General features: G+C 38.0%; 1 protein-coding gene across 1 annotated transcript in view; it reads left to right on the forward strand.

Moving 5' to 3' along the window:
• Window positions 1-204: 204 nt before the first annotated feature.
• Window positions 205-21,229, forward strand: part of LOC115430601 (solute carrier family 12 member 2-like) — a 52,664-nt gene continuing 31,639 nt past the window's right edge. The window contains 18 exon segments of the mRNA XM_030150698.1: window positions 205-320; window positions 1,443-1,518; window positions 3,534-3,629; window positions 4,934-5,073; window positions 6,205-6,315; window positions 6,404-6,512; window positions 6,600-6,668; window positions 6,671-6,723; window positions 7,699-7,783; window positions 7,886-8,043; window positions 8,140-8,247; window positions 8,333-8,447; window positions 8,675-8,785; window positions 12,776-12,931; window positions 13,801-13,900; window positions 15,338-15,449; window positions 18,118-18,258; window positions 20,953-21,059. Coding sequence (XP_030006558.1) covers window positions 1,452-1,518; window positions 3,534-3,629; window positions 4,934-5,073; window positions 6,205-6,315; window positions 6,404-6,512; window positions 6,600-6,668; window positions 6,671-6,723; window positions 7,699-7,783; window positions 7,886-8,043; window positions 8,140-8,247; window positions 8,333-8,447; window positions 8,675-8,785; window positions 12,776-12,931; window positions 13,801-13,900; window positions 15,338-15,449; window positions 18,118-18,258; window positions 20,953-21,059 — 1,838 coding nt within the window. The 5' untranslated portion in view covers window positions 205-320; window positions 1,443-1,451.

Consider the following 21,229-nt stretch of genomic DNA (forward strand, 5'->3'; position numbering starts at 1 on the left):
TTGATTCAATTACAGATATTTCAGGCATAAATCCCATTTTGCTTGGATATCAAAGAGATTTGATAAAGAACACTCTGACTTTGTCCCCAAATCACAGTGTTCAGGTAAACTGAGCGTGGACAGTCAAAAGGCAAGAATAACTGTCCTGTTGTCAGGTTTTCACATTTGTCTTTAATGCGATATTTGTGTCTTGTTTGCAGGAACCATTTGAGGATGGGTTCGCTAACGGGGATGAGCTGACGCCGGCTGAAGAGGCTGCCGCAAAGGAAGCAGCTGAGTCCAAAGGAGTGGTGAAGTTTGGCTGGATTAAGGGGGTCCTGGTAAGTCAGTGTGTTTATGTAGGGCCTTGACTTATGTAGGATTTCTGTCTCATCTCTCTCTTTTCTCCCGTTGACTGTAACAGATTGTATCCAGTGTAATGTTGTGAGTGTACACTCCGCCTCATGTTAAACTTAGTTGAATTGAATTCCAGGTGATAAGTGTGCTGCTGTTTGTTTTGAAATGTAAGTGGATTACACTATGTTGTGGATTTTGGACCTAGAGTGGGAATTACAGGGGGCTCAGTTAGTGGGAGGTTGTAAAACCACAGGGGCCACTTTCACACAGGTGCTTTAGACTAGACTTCATTCTGCACCTTTACTTTTGTACAGGTACATTTAGATGTTTGTCTGAGGTCTTAGTCAAAGCCTCTTGTCATGAAACTGGTCCTGGGGATAGAAATGACTCATTCACCTGAGAGAACCAGCAGAGCTGTTTGGAACTCATTTCTATTTTAAGTATCGTCAACAGAGGGTGATTTTTTTTTTTTTTCTTTCATGCTGAGATGTATCTGGATATTATCACTTCTTTTTTATTTTGACATGAGATGTCCTTGCTTCCTCTCTAATATAAACTTTTCAGTTGCTCTCGTGTCCGTTTCTTGGCTCTCATGGTTTGGCGTAGTTAATTTTTTGATATATAACATTCAGAAAATGTGATTCTCAGTTGATTTATGCAAGACGAAGTCGAGCTTGGAACCTAAGTGTTGTTTAAATGATAAAATCACACTTTCTCACATGCACCAAAAGCATCACATGCCATAAAACAGACCTCTTTGCAATTCAGTAAAGAAAGATTAAATAAGTCCAGTGGATGCTTTCTGAAGTGCCACTTGGTTCTTATCTCATAGTGTAACAAAGTGTAGACAGAAAACCCATAGATTCTGTGCAATTATGAAATCACAGATTTCCATAAAAACAAATCTGTGAGAAAGTATGAAATTTGCAAGAAAAATCACATTCAATGACATTAAGGAAGAAAAAAACTTTCTTCCTCTAAATACTATTGTAATCCCTCGTTTCTTTTTCATTCTGGCTTCGTTCATATGTACACTCTGTCCATCACTGCCCTTTTCAACCTCTGTGCAGAATCATGCATCGTCAGTAACTGTGTGTTCTCTGCAGGTTCGCTGTATGTTGAACATCTGGGGTGTGATGCTCTTCATTCGTATGTCATGGATCGTGGGTCAGGCTGGCATCGGTAAGTGGAGGACTCTCATGAAGTTCCTGCCGACGAACAAAGTGTTAAAAACTGTTTTCTGCATAGAAATATGAGAATCAAGTGTTTCTGAAAATTATTTGTGCAATGTAGAGGTGTACCAACACTGTTTCTTCATCAAAAGCAGGTGGTGTAAGACTCATAGTTCCTGAAAACACATTGTGAAAGAAGAGAAAACACCAGTGACATGAGAATTGTTTAAAATATTAGGAAGCATCTGAAGTTTTTTCTGTTGTGGATATTTTGTTCTTCTGCTAAATCATCATGGCCTAATTTCTCCTCAACCTTAAATATACTTTGGTCCAGGTGATGCGTGGAAAACCTGGTGCTTGGTACACTGTTATGGTTTAGGGCCCGGAACATTTTGACAATCAAATGATTTGAAGTGACCCTTCGAAAAGTTACAAAAAGCCAAATAGGAATTCCATTATGTGTTTCCACATGTGTCGTGTCAACAGTAGGTGGCGCAGTAGGTTATGTGGCACATAGCTCTACTAACACCGAAGAAGCACATTAATTGATTGTTGTTTTTGTTTTTTTTTTCAGTCTCTTCATTGGTCCACACTTACCTTTTTTAATTGTGTTGTTTCTACAAACAATGCACATTCATCCTGACCTAAACCACGATCTACTCCACAGGTGTCAAACATGCGGCCCGGGGGTCAAATCCGGCCCGCCAAAGGGTCCAATCCTGCCTGCAGGACGAATTTGTGAAATGCAAAAATTACGCTGAAGATATTAATAATCGATGGTGTCAAAATCATTTTAATTCAGGTTCCACATACAGACACATACAGTCCAACTAGATTTCAAGTGGGTCAGACCAGTAAAATATTATCATAATAACCTATAAATAATGACAACCCCAAATTTTCTCTTTGTTTTTTTGGTGTAAAAAAGTAAAATTACATGAAAATGTTTACATTACCAAACTATACTTTTACGAAAATGTGAATCACCTGAACAAATATGAACAAACAGAAATGTCTTAAGAGAAGTAAATGCAATTTTACCAACATTCTGCCTGTTACTAAATGTTTTGTGCGATTTTAATGCACATGCGTAAATGATAAACTGATAAACCGAGGCAGAATATTGTTAAAATTGCAATTGTTTTTCTTAAGACAATTTAACTTGTTCATGTTATTTGGATTTTTAAGGAAACTTTGTAGATGTAAACCTGATCATAATATAATTTTACTTCTTCACTGTTATTATTTCAGTGGTCTGGCCCACTTGAGATCAAATTGGGCTGAATGTGGCCCCTGAACTAAAATGAGTTTGACACCCCTGATCTACTCCATAACTCAACTGGTTTTATTGCGTAAAACTAGGGAAATGTTTTCATTTAGCGTTCAGGCAGGGCTCAAACATAACCTTAACTCTTTAACCGAGTGCAGGTGAAGTTGTTTGATGGAGTTTCAGTTTAGCTTCAGCCACATACTACACATGTGTCAAAACACAGAAAGTAGAAGACACTTACTTTGAGGGGAAGTGTAATAAATGCCTTTTGGTCTGAAATGTCTTCTGTCATAACCCCTAACCCTAGTGGGCTTTGACTCAGGGGTCATAGGGTTATGGGTCTGGGGGTCAGGTCTCGATGTAAAGGGAGGATGTTAAAGGTTAATGAGACGAAGCCTGGACATCAGTGACTGGTCCACATCACACTGTCCAAACAGAGTTACCCAGCAGTGTGGCATGCAGCCTGTGTTTATTGATGTTTCTGTGCTCACTGGGTGTTCATTTCAGATCTGTGTGTAAGACGGTGTGTCACTTATTTTCTCATTTCACACACAACTCCTGACTGCCCCTGCCCCCTCCCACTCCGCCACCTCTGGCACTTGTTGATAATTCTCTACTTTGATGTGAAATATCGCCACAGTGTGACACATATGGCGAACCTCAGCGGCCCGTCGCATCTTCAGTAGTTCTGCTGTTAGATTTCACAGCGATGTCACAGCACATTCTCTGAAAAGTTAATGTCCTTTCCTCCGCAGCTCTCTCCTGTTTGATCGTCTGCATGGCCACCGTAGTGACCACCATCACCGGCTTGTCCACCTCTGCCATCGCCACCAATGGATTTGTACGAGGAGGTAAACGCCACTGAATGAGATAAACCGACTGACTGCGCAGCTGAGTTCTCAGTAATATTAGTATTATTAAGGATGAAATGTTGTGTTCTTCTTTAATTTCTAACCTTTTACTTTTATGAAACACAATTTTAGAAGTTTACAGCATGATACAATGTACATCATTGTGATAAAAAGTGAAAAAAAATAATCATAAGTATATACATTCCTGTAAATATGTATTTTACCCCAGTGATAAGGTGCTGTGCTGGAAAAATGTAAAAACAACCCTTAAAAAGTGTTTGAATTTGACCTTGAAAAATGTGTACGAACCCTGCGTACAACACCTGTGCAATACCAACCAACTATTGAGTGCGTTATTTGGAGTCAAAATAAAAAGCGGTCAAAACACGCCTCCCCGGTCGTGTCGGTTGGAGTCTCCAAACTGGAACATGAAAGCTGCAGCAGCTCTGGCATGGTGGTCTGACATCGATATTCACAAGTTCCTCACACAGCAGATCAGGCTACTAATCTCAAAATATTTCATGCTGAGAAAAAAAACTAAGTCACTTGGGCAGTAAAGGCACTACTCGTACTTAACTCCTAGCCTTTTGTACACAGGAGGATCTATTCTTTGGGGCAGATTCTCATGTTAATTGTTACTTGTTAATGTTTTGTGATGCTGATCCATAATGTAATAATCTGAGGGATTTTTAGTATAAAATCATAGTCATGGACAAAACAAAATTAATGTTGAGCAAAATTAAGTAAAAACCATCTCTGAGGCATTTTGGAAACAAAGATCATTTAAACAAATCTAACCAATGCAATGATATTTACCACAATATAAAACTATATTATGACATTTGTCATTATTGTTTTGTAGCCCAGACCCCCGTCTCCCAATACTTTTGTCCATATAGTGTATGAACTAATTGGATTTTTGGTGCTTCCTTGGGCTGCCTGATCCTCCAGTCCAACCTCTGGGTAACTTTCCAAACTCCAAGTATACTCGTCATCCAGAAACAGATCCGACATCCATGTGAAGTGATGGGCACTCTGTTGAAATATCCCGTCCTCTGTTCTTGGTCATGTGACTCGTCTATTTGAAGTATTAAGTGGATGCATCAGGTTCAAACTGTGGTCATGACTCAGTAGGAATCTCACAGTTGTGACAGAGCTCATCTCTGGACAGACGAACCTCCTTTTAGGCTGCTCGGAAGTCTCATATCAACCCAACACCCTCAGTATACAAATACACCAGGGAGACATTTGGCTGATACATTGCATTGTTCTAACATCTGGTTTCTTTTCTTTTTTCTTCTCAGGTGGAGCTTATTACTTAATTTCCAGGAGTCTGGGTCCAGAGTTTGGAGGCTCCATCGGTCTGATCTTTGCCTTTGCCAATGCAGTGGCTGTAGCCATGTATGTGGTGGGCTTCGCTGAAACAGTAGTGGAACTTCTTGCTGTAAGTCTGGGGCTGTTACTTTTTTGTCTTTTCATTTTTGTTAAATTATTAGACATTTTTTTAATGGTCAGTTTTCTTAAACAGGTTGAGTTTAACATTTTTCCCCCTGCTTTTTTGTTTTCCTTTTTAATGGGGGTGTTCATTTTATATTCTGTTTTAAGGAGCCAACATTTTTTGCCATTTCATTTTATTTTAACATCTTCATTTCTATATATCATAATTATTCTTTTATTGATTCGTTTACTTCTTTGTATTTTATGCATTGCCTCTTTTATTTTGTTGTACAGTGTCCTTAGGTGTCTTGAAAGGTGCTTATAAATAAAATTTCTTGTTCTTGTTCTTGTTCTTGTTGTTCTTGTTGTTCTTGTTGTTCTTCTTCTTCTTCTTGTTCTTGTTCTTCTTGTGTCTTGTTCTTGTTCTTGTTCTTCTTCTCTTCTTCTTCTTCTTCTTCTCTTCTTTTTTCTTCTTTTCTTTTCTCTTCTTCTTCTTCTTTTCTTTTTTCTTCTCTTCTTCTTTCTTCTTCTTTCTTTTATTATTATTATTATTATTATTATTAACCTCCTGAGCAATGCATTTTTGTCCACATAGGGGACAAGAGTTTCACAGCTTTACTTTAAAAAAGACAAAAATGCTCTCCTTTGCAAAGGGCATTGCATAAAAAAAAGAAAATGTATCTGAAAAAACTGTTGCATCATGCTAGATGATCATGCAATATTTAATGTAAAAAAGCCAAAACTTTTGCTTTCCTGGGTGTCAGCATAAACAGGCCCATTATTAGGGTGACAGGTTTCTGATCTGTAATGGAACTTGCTTTTTTTTTTTTTTTTTTTTTTTTTTTATTGCATGATGCTAATTTTTTTTATTATTCACATCTATGAAGTTAGAGCTTCTGGGGGGGGGTGTTGAGTTCAGGATTGTGCAGGTTTCTTAAGTTAATATCAGACATGGGATGTAATATTGCTGCTTCATTCGTTCATACAGACAGAACAGAACAGCTCCAGCTATGCAATAACTATCATGTTTTACTGTTTACTTTTGTGTGGCTTATATGACTGAGGTTTTAGCTGGAGCGGTGCAACAGTTGGAAAGTGGGAAAAGTTAATCACTTGGCCCCTTCGTAATGTGTCTCAGGGTGCAGATGCCATCATGACAGATCAAATCAACGACATCCGAATCATCGGCACCATCACTGTGATCCTCCTTCTGGGTATCTCAGTGGCAGGAATGGAATGGGAGGCCAAGGTTCGAACCATATCTGATATTGCATAATAAAAACTCCGTGAATGAGTGAACCTGTCACTAATTCCTTGGTTCTTTGGGTTCTCCACAGGCCCAGATCTTCCTGCTCATTGTTCTCATCACGGCCATTGTCAACTTCTTCATCGGAACCTTCATCCCTGTCAAAGACAAGGAATCTAAGGGCTTCTTCGGCTATGATGGTACGACTGCTTTGCATTTCCTCCTGCTCCACCTCACACCGCTGAGTGACATGATTCACCAGATTCGTCCTTGTGTTTAATTATCAGGTTCAATTATGTGGGAGAACATGGGTCCGGATTTCCGTGGAGAAACCTTCTTCTCGGTCTTCTCCATCTTCTTCCTGCAGCCACTGGCATTCTGGCTGGAGCTAACATTTCAGGAGATCTAGCAGTAAGTCATCAGTATTCATCAGCAAATATCTAACATTAGATTTTCTACTCACAGACGGTTAATTTCAGAGTAGCCTCGAGGAGCGCTACCCATATTAGCATTGGCAAGCCCGATATCTGAACTAGCAGAAAAACCACAAATGGGCTCAATTTGGTTTCCGCAGTTAAGAAAGAGATCAACAAGGGACTGATAAGCTGTCTGCAAAATGTGCCATGCCAAAATCAAACAGTCAAGGACCACAAATCTACAGAGCATGTCTAGCAAAACTTCATTCTAATGCTGTTTATTTAGCGACAGGTAACTGCTCACCGTTAACTACAGCTAACAGACACTAAAGGAAAAGTGGTAAATGAGCACCGATTTCTCTACTTACTCTGGAACAGTGAGATCATAAATTTAGATAGTTTAAAAATGTAAAATGTAAAAGTCATAGGTGTAATTCTTTCAGATTCAACTATTTGTGATTTTACTTTGTATCCTGACAGTATTTCCTTTTTTAACTTAACATCGTTATGTTGAGGTGAAGAAAGGAGTCAACTGTCTGCTTCCTTTTACTTTTCTAAAAACATTGAATTTTATTTATTTTCAGATAAATACTCTGATTCCAGGTTTATCTTCAGCACAATTCTGTTTGTACATAACAACCCAACTCCAACCATTCAAAATAATATTGGGGATTCACTTATCCTGACATTCTGGATCAGTAACAATACACATACTGAAAAATAACAACTGGACTGATTTAACCAGCAACAGGCTCAACTCGCAGTTTGAATCAGTGGCATTATTTTAAATGTCATTTAACCCTAGTTAGCTCACACTGTAAGTGCAGCTGCTTTCAGATGCCACTGCTGAGTTGTCATTCATTACACAGTGCAGATTGTGTACAAATGGAGCTCCTTGTTGATCTGGATTCAGAGGTTTGTTCACATTTGGATTGTTTGTGATCATGTGTTTGGTGGTTGTTTGTTGCAGGACCCGCAGCTGGCCATTCCCAGAGGAACTCTTCTGGCCATTGTCATCACAGGAATTGTCTACCTAGGTGTTGCTGTTTCTACAGGTGGAATAGGCTTTCTTTCTGCTTTGAGAATGCTTGTTTTTTAACCTCATCAAAACTTTTTTTAATGCATAATAACATTGTATAAATCTGTTATCACATCAGGTTCCTGCATTGTGAGAGATGCCAGTGGAAGTAATGACACAATCTCCTCTGGGTTCACAAACTGCACTGGTGGTGCCTCCTGCAATTTTAACTATGACTTCTCTACTTGTAAAGCCAGCAAAGATGGCTGTGAATATGGCCTCCACAATGACTTCCAGGTATAATGCCACTCTGTCACAAGTATTTTAGGACCATACCAGAAAGAGAAAAGGACCAAACAGTCAGCAGTTTCTTTTTTTGACCTCTGTCTTCAGGTTATGAGCCTGGTTTCTGGTTTCGGGCCTATCATCACTGCTGGGATCTTCTCTGCCACTTTGTCCTCTGCTCTGGCCTCTTTAGTCAGTGCACCCAAAGTTTTCCAGGTAAGGATCCACTTAAACAGCTTTACTGTGTCCAAAGAAAAAAACTTTTCTTTAAGGTTTTGATTTGTCTCCTGTGTTTCCACAGGCCTTATGTAAGGACAACATCTACCCTGGTCTGGGCATGTTCGCCAAAGGCTACGGCAAGAACAACGAGCCCCTGCGAGGTTACATCCTGACCTTCGGGATTGCTCTGGCTTTTCCTTATTGGTACGACTGACGTAAAATGACCAGAAAAGGCCAACAAAATCTTTATATCTACACTAGACAGCTAAAATGTCATTATCAGCAGTCCTAATCATCATACAGTCAGATAACAAACTGTGTTTTGTGTAGTTGTTAGAATAATTTTTTTCAGGACAAAAATATTGTAATGCTGCAGGGTTTTGTTAGAGACAGGAGGAAATGACTGACTGCATGTTTTTGATTTTTCTTTCAGCTGAGCTGAACACAATTGCTCCCATCATCTCTAACTTCTTCTTGGCATCTTATGCCTTGATCAACTTCTCGGTGTTCCATGCCTCACTGGCAAACTCACCAGGTAAGATCAAGAGGAAGCAAAATGACTAGAAAGGCATATGCTGGAGTCGAAAGTTCATACACACTGGTGTTTCCTGTAAGAGACATGACTTGTCTAATTGTAAAAATGAGCTGAGCCACAAGTAGAGTCACGAGTCATAAGGATTTAAAAATGAATGTGGCAGGAAATGATAAGGGCATCAGAAGGAATTACTTGAAGCACTTAGACATTTACTGATCTGTTGAGTGCCTCCAAGAGCTTAGAGCTAATGTTTTACAGCTCACAGGACAGATTGTATCAGAAGATAACAGGACATCTGCGCCAAAACGGACATGTACTTTCAAGTTGTAAATGGTCTTGTAATTCCTAATTTCTTGTAACAATTAGGAAGTTCTTTGAGTTAAAACAGGAAGTGACCAGTTAACAGCTTTAAGTCAATGGTTTCACTAGCGAATACCAAACATTGTACATCCACATATTTCACAAATATATCCCTTAGTCATCTGTTGGAACAAGATGTTGTTACTAGAGGTGATAGAAGCTCTCGATATGAGGAGCCACTGCTGTATTTGTTGAATATCACAGTCTAATGTAAGGTTACTTGCACCAGGGGATGAAACCACAGTCAGTATTTGTCAGATATTTGGCATACTTTATGGAGATGTTTCTTATTTTCTCTCTGCCACCCAACGCCACCCCTCTCCTCTAATCACTCCGACATTGTATTGAATGTTTCTATCAAAGTGAGTGGGTCACTGCCAGTGAAACACTGCCACACATGTGAGTCATTTTCTGATTCACTGGGCTATGTTAATGAGCAACAGTTCTGCTAAATTGAACAAAACGCCTCCAGTTCTTTGATATCCTTTGAAACTTAGAGACCATCGTTCCATTTAGCAATATTTGTAGTCGGCCCCGCTGTGAAGTGACAGATGCGTGAGAACAGTTTGCCAGGAGTTGTCATTTTGTAATGTTACTGGCACGGTGCTGGCGTGAATTAGCACTCCGCTGCCACAAACGGGATACCGTCAGTTTACACCAAGGAGATGGACGGCTGTTGCCTTTCCAGGACACACATCTGAGCAGCAGAGGATTTTTCAGATGGTGCCTTATGGTTTAAGACAAAACAACACTGACCTGTTCAATTGCAGTTTTTATGTTTAAAGAATCATTTTTCCATAAATCTAAGAAAATCAACCCATTTCCTCGCTTGCCTTTCCATCTTGGTAGTGTTGGTCATGTCTACAGATACAGTGATCCAGAAATTTGATTTGCTTTACTTTGTTGCTAACTGCTAGTGTGCAACCTTAGTAGGCTGGACACCCAATGGACATCAGTGAACTTGACTTAAAGGAACTATATGCCGTATTAAAATATTAATATAAAAGTATTAAAAACCCTTCATTAGAGGGTTTAAAATAAAGAAATCTGGCTGGTAGGTTTATGGGACCACTAGAGGAGTAGTGAGTCACTCTATTGGTCTCTCATGCTGAGGAAAACTAACACCACAGGGTCTTTGACCAAGGCATCAGAAAGTGAACAGATGGGATGAGAACCACTAAGACACAATTTTTAGAGTTAAAGTCAGTGACAAAGGGATAAAAACTAGAAGCGCTGTTGTTTTCTCCACTGGACACAGCTCTAAATGAAAAGGATGGAGTTTGATGCTGAAATGGTAGCGTTTCTTCAACATGGGTGAGTTTTATAATGAGTCTTATGAAGGTGCAAAGTTATTATGGGATGTTATTATCTTTGCTAAGTTGCTGTTTGTTGATTCAGACAATTCAGACTAAACTGTGACAGTTCTGACCTTGTTTATTCAATTCTAAACAGATCTTTAGTTCAGCGACTGACAACACAAACCTACAGAAAACAGAGGTGATTAGTGGTTTTACTGTGGCTGTTTTCAGTCTAAAAACAGAGCTAAGCTAACAGAGCTATAATGTAAACTATTGGCTGACGCAAAATGTGACGGTTATAAGACACTGTTATTTTGACTTGAGGTTTTTTTTTTTTTTTTGAAGGGGAAAACTTGATGATACCATAAAACAAATGTGTGGAAACAATGGAAACAATGAGCTTTATACTTTATTCAGTGAGTGATACAGTCTGTGAATACATAGCATTGATTCATTGGTGGGTTTTTTTAGTTCCAAGTGCGTTCTAGTGTGCGACTTCCCCCTGCTGTTGAGTTTGGAATATCAATACTATAGTAAAGTAACTGTCATTTAGTGTGCACACCTGACATCATAGTACAACACAACACATGTCACTGGAGTCTCAGTAAAGGCACTGTAACAGCTGCTTGGTCATATTGTATATTGAGCTGGACTAGACAAATGGACATGAATGAAACAGAGGGAATGGAGTGTGATTTCAGTCTGAGATCATGGCCTGGGCTGTAGTCAGACAGGAGCTCATACAGCAGCAGATAAACATCAGCCACTACCTTTAGTGGTTGTCATCTTAATTTGCTGATAAGCCAGTGGCAGTCAAATTGGAGGCCATTGGCTTAGTGTTGCTGTCGGATCAGTGTATCCTAATCTGGTTTTAAGTAAGAAGAAGAACCCTCATTCTGTAATACTGTATGGTCATTGTGCTTTTGCAGCCTAATAACAGGAACACAGCAGTGAGTCATCAGAATTAAAAAGATAAACTAATTGTGCATCTGTATCATAAGACTTAAACCGCAGTGATTGACTGTCACTGGTAAAGTTGGGTAAAGGTGGAGATCACATAGAAATAAAAGCAAAACCCCCCAGGAATAGATACGTGACGAGGTAAGTGGGAAAATGTGTACTTTGTAACTGTTAACACACCTTATTATGCAGAATGTAGAGCTGTATGAAATAGATCGAGTTGAGGATTTTTCATATTGAGTTCTGTGCTTTTTCCTCTTTTTGATACCAAAGCTCTAGCAGAATTCCAGGTACAGATTCTCTATGTGCTTCTAATTCTTCCAAGCAGGTCGTATAATTACATGGACTTAAATGGTACATGACTCAATTAGAGGCAAGCAGCATTTACAGACTCTGCCTAATGGATTTTACTGCCTCTGGAACCACAAAATATAAACCCCATTTGGTTTTTCCGGCTGCTTCAGGGTCAATTTCACCTCGCTCTTAGGGACATTTAAACGCCCTGTGTGGAGCTGAGAGAAACAGTACTGTCAATGTACCCTTTATGTCCTGTGGTTTGTTTTAGACCCTGTCATTGTGTAACCACACAAAGTCCAACTGTATCCCATCACTAAAAATCCCACTAGTCTAGTTTCTGTGGTACCCAGTCAATAAATGCCCAGGTTCCTAATAGCTGGTATAACATCCTGGTCTCCAGTCTAACAGACTGCTAACTCTTCATTCTTTTAACACAAACACATATTCAACTTCAGACTACAACTTTTAACTTTATCCATGCTCTTTAACAGCAACATTCACTACTTTAAAACCATGTTAATGATGGAAATTATCAGTAATGTTCCCTTTTCCACATTTTAATCTGTTGAATCCTAATTATTCCCAGTAAAGCATCTTTTGACAAATTTAACTTTTGATCAGCAAGTAAAGCTTACCATTAATAATATATTGATTAGGGGTGGGACAAAACATAATTACAGGAATATATCGTACTGTATTATGTACGATATATCATAATCTACAGGGGCTGAATATCAATCATTTTTAATATGTTTTATTAAAAAATTTAAGTTGGTTTGATTCTCCAGAGTCACTACTTTTTGGACTGATGTTACACGTCAATATAAAAAATTATAGTTATTCTGATTTTTGCCCCTTCAGTTATATTTTTTCTTCATGTAAACAGACACATTATAATGGATAGATAATTAGATATTTTTTCTCGTTAGGTGTTGCAGAATCAATGTATCTTGGGCAACATACTCTGATTCCCACCCCTAATTTTCATTGTGACATCCACCCAGAATGTAACTTTCAGGTATTTCAATTTTGTTCGCATTGCTTGTGTTTGACTTGTTTTTGTTGGAAACCGCAGGATGGCGTCCCAGCTTCAAATACTACAACATGTGGGTTTCTCTGGCTGGAGCCGTTCTGTGCTGTGTGGTGATGTTCGTCATCAACTGGTGGGCTGCTCTCCTCACCAACGTCATCGTCTTGGGTCTCTACATCTACGTCAGCTACAAGAAACCTGGTCAGTGTGAAGTGTCAGTGTAGTTTAGGAAGTGGGTGTACAGCATTGTTGGTTTGATGTATAAAATCTAGAAAGCGGAGGTCTGACTCTGGAGGAAGTTAAAAATTAGCCAAGGCAGACGTCTGTAAACCAGTGTGAAAGCTGAACTAACTGGTCCAAATCTGAAATTTAACAAACATTTTAACCTTGGTTCGGACCTTGGTTTGAACATTCAGGTGTGAAAGCACCGCTGTAACAATATAAAATGTTGTGATGGTGCAGCCCAGTCTGTATGAAGTTAAGCTGCTTAAAATTCTAAAGTTTGGAAACATATGATAACAAGCTCTTTTTTGTAATTCACAGACACATCGATCACAGCTTTATAACTTTTCAGCTAATGTCCATCATTAGGTTTAGAAAAGACTTAGACTTTAGAAAAGATTAAGAAAAATGACCAAATTAAGACGGAATTTTAAGCTTTGAGCTTATCTGCATAGTTTATTTACATCCTGTCTCCATTTGATTATCAGTGAGATAGAAAAATGTCTGAACGTTCTTCAGATTTTGAGGAGAAGTTATCTGGACGGTTGATTAAGAAGTAATTATCTGCAGAAATGAAAAAGTACTTCCAGTGTCTGCATGTCTGTTTGGGTGCATATAGATCCAGCTGTTTCAGACTTATAGTCCTAATGACAGAGTCCCGACACACACAGTTCTGAACACACACCTGTGTGCAGTCGCAGTTTGACTCTCAGCTACACACACATACGAGGCCTTGTCACTGACTCTAACACCACATGGGTCAGGCAGCCTTTAGCCCAGCAGGCCGACCAGTAAACATCCTCCTAACTGCACTGTGTGTCTCTGCCTGCATGCGTTCTCCCGGCCAGATGTGAACTGGGGCTCGTCCACCCAGGCATTGACCTACCACCAGGCCCTGACACACACTCTGCATCTGAGTGGAGTGGAGGACCACATCAAGAACTTCAGGTACTAAACACAGACAGCAAACACACCTGTAGTCACGTACATTAAATATTATCACCTCTAGTTTAAGCTGCAGAATAAGATTGTGTTTTAATTATTATCAAACTAATCAGTGTTAGATTGTTGAAACCGTAGACAGACTAGATGTTAATTGATGTTAATGTCACAGGGCATACGTTGATGTATGCTGTTGTACATTGATCAACTACTTTGAAGCCTCAAGTTTGGCATTTTTTCCATCACCATCTTAGCTTTTTGGAGACTGAAGTGACCATGTTTGAACCAGAGAGGGGAGTTACGGATTAATGAAAGGTGAAATCAAGCTAATGCTACCACTAATGCACTGAAAACACTGGCCACATGCTAACTGAGTAATGTTATCTTCAAATGCCCCAGAGTCATTTCAGCTACAGCACTGGATGAATGTTAACAGTACAGTTGTGCTTTTTGTTCACTTCCAGCTCAATTTATGCTAACATTAGACATCTAAGCCCCAATGCACTTAGTGGAGGGTTCATGAAAAGCAAATGGAAGTGTTATTACTTATGTAAAAAGTTTTTCCAGTGTGAGGATGGAGTCGAGTGGAATCAGCCTCCTGTGGCCAACAGTAGAATTACACTTTGAACAGGTTTCACACTTGATTTTAGTTTTTTTTTTTTGTTTGTTTGTTTTGTTTTGCTTTTTTGTTTGTTTGACTTCCTGATGAAGGCTTGAACCCGAAACGCGCCGAAGTGTTTTTTTTTAGGTCTACGCATGACCATGTCATGAAAATAAAGGCATTTTAATGCTTAAAGACAGTGCCTTGGAGTTTTCTTCCTGTTTATTTACTTTATGACTCCCTTTTCCAATGAGCAACTCAAACAACCTTTTCTGAGTCTTAGAAGTATTCCATCCTATGATTTTTTTTTCTTTTTTACACTTTTACATGCTTCTGCTGTTGTGTCTTGATTCCACTGAGCAACAAAAGAACAACATTTTAAAGTCACAGACTCTAAATGGGAACAAATCCATTTTCATTAAAGTGAATTCACATGTCTGTTTATTATATTTTTATGCTGAGCAGCAGAACATGTGGTCCTCGTCCACATGAGCCACTGCTGTTTTTGAGGATGTATTAGTGATAATGCTTGTGGGACTGATTCCCATGGCATCAGACCAGGAGGTAGATTAGAGGGCATCTGATGGTGTCTTCAGACTGACTTGTGTGCTGCTCCGAGGACCTCCACCTCCTCGCACTGCTTCTATTAAATCCCATGGTGCTTAACATATTTGCTTTGATGTGCGCTACTCTGCTCCTGTTTCTTCATTTGTCCTGCATTAAGAAGAGGCCACTGTGAAGGGCCAACTGAAATAATAATGCTGTCACTGTGACTATGTCAAAACCTGCTGTGTGGATGGTCTTTTTTCCTTATTTGTTTAACTGTCTTTTCTCTTTTGTAGACCCCAGTGTTTGGTGATGACCGGTTACCCCAACTCGCGCCCTGCTCTCCTTGACCTTGTCCACAGCTTCACCAAGAACGTCGGCCTGATGATCTGTGGCCACGTTCGCACGGTAAAGACCTCAATGTTCTGGTGTTTCCTTCACTTGTCATTGAAAGAGGTGGTAAAAATCTGTCACACATCAGAGGGTAAAGATGTTTCCAACTAACAGGACAAAGATTAATTAAACATAATTATTGTGAAAATGCAAAAAAAAAAAGGACATTTCACTTCACATATCCATCGCAAAAACCATCATGTTTAGACTCATCTAGACTATTTAAAGCAAGTTTGGATTTGTTGAAACCTATTACAAAAACAAAAGGCAACAAAAAGAGAGTATTTTACTGCTGCGACCACAGTAGACCAGATCTAAACCTAAAACCTGTATGGACTAGATCAGCCCTGAAAGTTTAAAGCTGTTAAAAATGGAATCTGTGATTTATCCATCTTTTATTCTAATGTGAAAATCAAAAAATGAACATTTGATTTATTTTCTCCACATGTAGTCCATATTAGCCCAGGTCCCGTCCTAAAACCAGTGTAGTTTAGATCATCCCTGATAGTTTGAGACCACTTTAAACAGTCTTTCTAGTTTCTGAAACATTTTCTTCTGGTTGTGAAGATGCAAAAACTCACATTTCAGATCCAGATTAAAACCTACTATATTTAGACTAATTAAATCTGGACTACATCATCTCAGGGAGGGTAAAGGTTATTTAATACCAAGTTTCTGATTTTTGAGACCTTTATTCCATCTGTGCAAATGCAAATTAAAGAGCGTTTCAGTTTTTCCTTCGTCACAGCTTGACCCTGTTAGATCTGATCCAGGTTTAAAACATTATTTATGCCTAGACTGCACAAATCTGGATTATTACGGATTATATTTAAACATTCTTAGATGGTGAAACTATAATTCTGACATCTAGAAAATTAACTGAAAACACTGTATCTAGACTCAAATCTGCATTAGATCATTTCACGGAGGTTAAAGTATATTTATACAATCAGGTCCATAAATATTTGGACAGTGACACATGTTTATAATTTGGTCTCCATACACCAACACAGTAGATTAAATTTAATGGATTTAACAAAAATATTGCATTTGCCATTTAGGAATTACAGCTGCTTTAAAGTCCCTCCATTTTCAGAGGTTAAATACAACCAGTACAATACAATATATGGACTGTATATTGTGTATCAAAATATACATTTACTTTATTTGTTCCAGCTGTTTTTATGGTATACATACTTCATCCCCATACATGTTGACTGTACTTTTAGTCTTATCTGTGCTGGAGACAAACCCACAGATCCACATTACCTGTCCACTCAGACTCAGTCACCTCAGAGCCACTTTGGCGATGTGGTTGATGCATTTGTTCCACTACTGTATACCAGAGTAAAAAGCCTTTTACAAATCCCCTGTCGCGCATTACTGCTTCACAATGGAAAGGCCATTTTGATTGGATGAATGCAGCTCTGTGTTGTCCAGCAGCTTTCTGGCTCAGTGGAACACGCCGCCCTCCACAAGTGGCCTCTGATCTGTTCTGCTGTTGCTTCCATTAGGACTGAACCAGAGCTCAGAACAAGTTAAACGATGTAAACATTCCCGACTAATGGTATTACAATTTCCTGGCTGATGAGCAGCTTTGTGAGCTTCTTTCTTCAGAAATAAACAAACCTTCTCATGCAGAGATTTAGAGCAGATTGAATCCTTCGGTCTAACTCTGATCGTCCACTAATAGTTGACCATAAAATCAGGAGCAGGGATTTGTCTGCACTGTCATTTTCCACTCTTTCAGATTTGTTGAATAAAGGGCTGTTTATTACAGTTTCGACATTTAAACCAAGAACCAAACTGACTAAAGAATAGAGAGTGACAATTTGGTTATGTAGTTGAAAATCCTCTGTGATGTCATCTGTGGGTAAAACTAAACTAACTTTTCCACTAGTGCCACTAACTACAGAATCTTCATCAACACTCAGCAGTTAAATGTGTTCGTGTTGTCCCTGTAGGTAATACATTTTTTAAATTTTATGTTGGAGTGCCTCAGACATTTCTTGTGACTAAAGTTTTTGCTTTTTATATATATATTTTTTTCACCATTTACCATTGATAATCAGTTTCATGTTTTCATTTATTTTCCCGATGAGCACCCAATTCCTTCACACATTTATTTATTTTTCATGTTATGACCCAGTGTAGCACCTACTTCTAACATTTACATTAAGTTTTAATTTTACTTTGGGAAGTGGACTAGTTTATTTAGGTAACAGTTTACAGTAAGGCTAAACTCATTAACAATAATGTAGTTGCCTAACTGTTGTTTCATAGTTAACTAATATATGAAATTATATTTTAATAGTATTATTTTTAACCAAAGTATTGAATTATGATTAAGGTTTCTAAAGATGCTATTTACATTAGCTAATAGTAATAATAATGGATAACATTAGTATGTCTGTCATTTTAGGGTTTACACATTAGTTTAGTGTGTACACTGCATTAACATAGATTAATGTCAACACTGTTTAAAGTAATACCTTATTTAACATGAACGTCATGTTGATCATTACTTGTTTCTTAAGTTTTTAAAGGCCAATACAGTAATGATAGTTTGGATCAAGAGCTGATGGGCAAACAATTATAAGACTCAAAATATAATTATTATGCAAGTTGTACTTCTTTTAGTTTTCCTTGACTCTAATAACCCTGTGTGTGTGTGTGTACGCAGGGCTACAGAAGGCCAAACTTCAAGGATATTGCCACAGAGCAGGCGAGGTACCAACGCTGGCTCCTGAAGAACGAGACCAAAGCCTTCTACACGTCTGTGTTTGCCGAGGACATGAGGCAGGGAACACAGTACCTGCTCCAGGTAGGAAAACACACTGATCAGACATGAAATGCAATGGCCATCTGTGACTGTGGGTGTGATTGAGTAAACAACCATGAGATAAACTACACCGATTAGATTAGACTAGACTAACACATACCAGCTGTCTGTGGGGTTTTGTTGGATTAATAAGGATGTTTCAAAGTTGTTAAAAACTGTGCAAAAAATGAAAAACAGATGCAAACGTATCCAGAATTGTGCTTGTTAAGATAACTTCATTTCTGCATGAGGCTGTAAAGTTTATTGAATTTCGAGACCTTTCTGACTTCATTACAGTTCCTGCGAGGTCACACACACACACACACACACACACACACACCACACACACACATCACAACAGACTTTCTACGGCCAAAACTTCCCATGACTAGTAACATGTGCATCCAAATTCAATGAATGAATGTTTTATTTCACACAAAAATGCACAATACACCACTAACAAAAGTAAAGTAACAATGCAAGACAACTAAAAAAGACATTTATATGATAATACAAAATAGATACTTACAATACAATTTTAGGTGTTATTTGCACATCTGAAAAGGAATGAGGAGTAAACACTGATTTAATTCTACCCTTTTATTACAATAACACACACGAGCTAAATCAAATATGTCAATATCAATCAATATAATAATTACCATATATAATATATATATATTATATATATATATATATAAATAGATAGATAGATAGATAGATAGATAGATAGATAGATAGAGATAGATACAGAGATATAGATATATAGATATATATATAGATATAGTTCGACACCATAATCCACTACATATGTGATAAATGTAAACCCATATACGTATGATATACAATTGGCCATAGAGTATAATTATATACTATTTCCCATATGATTGCCTCAATTCTGTTTTATATAACCTACAAATATATTGGTTTATTTTTTGTCCAATTTATAAATACAATAAAATACAACATTGTATGCAACAATACAACATTTATGATAATACAATATATAAAATGTATAATTGAGAACATTACTATCGTTGTTAAGAGCCTGTTGATGTAGAGAAGGTTAAAAAAATGGAAGAATGTCTACAGAGCACCTCCTCTTGGCATTTCAGTCAGTTTGGACCTGGACTTGCCGTGCTCATTCATCTGGAAGAAGTGATCTTCGTTTAGTTTCAAAGAGTCTGAGGTCCAATGTGATTCCACAATTTGACCCCAGTGTATGATGTTCACACCACGTTTGATCCAGCTTCTGACATTTCAGTTTAATCTGAGCTAAAATTGCAAAGGCTAAAGCTCCCACAGAGAAAATAGGAAACATTGGTTCTATGAAAAGAACTGGTCTCAAACTGAACCATGGTTTGGTTCATTTCTAAAGTGAAAACCTTTTTTAATGGTTCAGACCAACAGACCAGTTACAGAAGGTTGTGGCAGGCTAGAGCTAAATGTATTTTTTTTGTTTTTCTCTCCTCAGTTTTACAGACCATTCATTTAATTGTTTGTTTCCTGGCTGCATGAATTGAAGACAAATCTCAACTTAAAAACTCTTATTTTGAAATTACACTGTATGTCTGATATAATTGGAAAACACATGCACAGTTAATATATTGCAAGAAGTAAACAGGCTGAGTTTTTTTGTCTCTAGAGGAATTAGTGGAATAGATTTTGTCATTTGTCAGTAAACAAAACCTCAATTAATTGAATTAATTTTATATTGTCAGCTTTTGAGCAAAATCAGAAAAAACTAAAAAGGTGAAGAGAGCAACTTTTTTAATATATAAAAATAAAGAAATAAAAATCAACATGAAAACATAAGAATACAGAAAACACAAGTGTTCTGATCAAAGGTGGTGGTGCTGGTAGTAATTCAATAATTCTGACTCAATAGAGAAACATTCATGAATTCAGTTCTGTTGTGACTATAATAACAGAAAAGGCTACTGGTCAAACAACACACTAGACTCTATGGAACAATCTGTGTCAAGTATATCTCATCGTGTAGGGAATAATGTCAGGACAGTGGTATGTCATACAAAATTTCTCAGTGCATTTGTAAAATATCAGCGTGAAACATAAACTAATATAGTTTTATACAATGTCACAAAAATCTGAACCTTGGTTTGGGCTGACATGTAAAAAGCCCAAAGTTCGAGATGATAAACTACTGAAAGGTTTCCATTAAATGAATAGTATGTGGAGTAAAACGGGAACTAGTTTCAAAAATCACACATTGTAAATTTTCCTCCTGAAAGATGGCATCAGTCAATTCTAAAAACCTTTCCAGACTCTGTCAAACCAGAATATCAGCTTGATTATGGCCCAGTTCAGTAGACATACTGTAGGGTAACAGCTCAGACATAATGATTCTGGGATTAACAAATAATTATATTTATTCCATGAACTATATCATAGGATGGCACGATGTATCACATATGCAGCCAGTAACTGAAGGACTAGTGTTGTTAGTTCATTATCTTAATGTTTTTTTTTTTGCCCTCTTATGACGGATGCCATCACTAATTTTGACCAAAAAGATCACGTGACTGTATATAGTGATGAAAAAGAGGTTTGTTGATTGTTTGAACGGTTCCACAGTCTACTTTTCCAAACACAGCCCATATCATTTCACGTCCGACGTTAATGTTGATTCATATTCTTGTTCTTGAACGTGATGATGTTTCTGATCTCCCTTTAAAGGCTGCAGGTCTTGGCCGTCTCAAGCCAAACACTCTGGTTCTGGGCTTTAAGAACGACTGGAGGGATGGTGACATGATGAACGTGGAGACCTACATCAGTATGATCCAGTAAGTAAAGCTGAATCAGAGCATTGGTACAACAGTCAACTGAAGATGAAACTGTAACTGAAGCTGTCAAATGTAACACACCCTGTTCACTTGCAATAAGGTTTGAGGAAACATGAGCAATGTGTTTTGAGGGTTTACAACATAATGATGAGATCTGTCCAGAGAAGCAA

This window comes from Sphaeramia orbicularis, chromosome 12 (assembly GCF_902148855.1).
Source record: "Sphaeramia orbicularis chromosome 12, fSphaOr1.1, whole genome shotgun sequence".
Lineage (NCBI taxonomy): Eukaryota > Metazoa > Chordata > Actinopteri > Kurtiformes > Apogonidae > Sphaeramia > Sphaeramia orbicularis.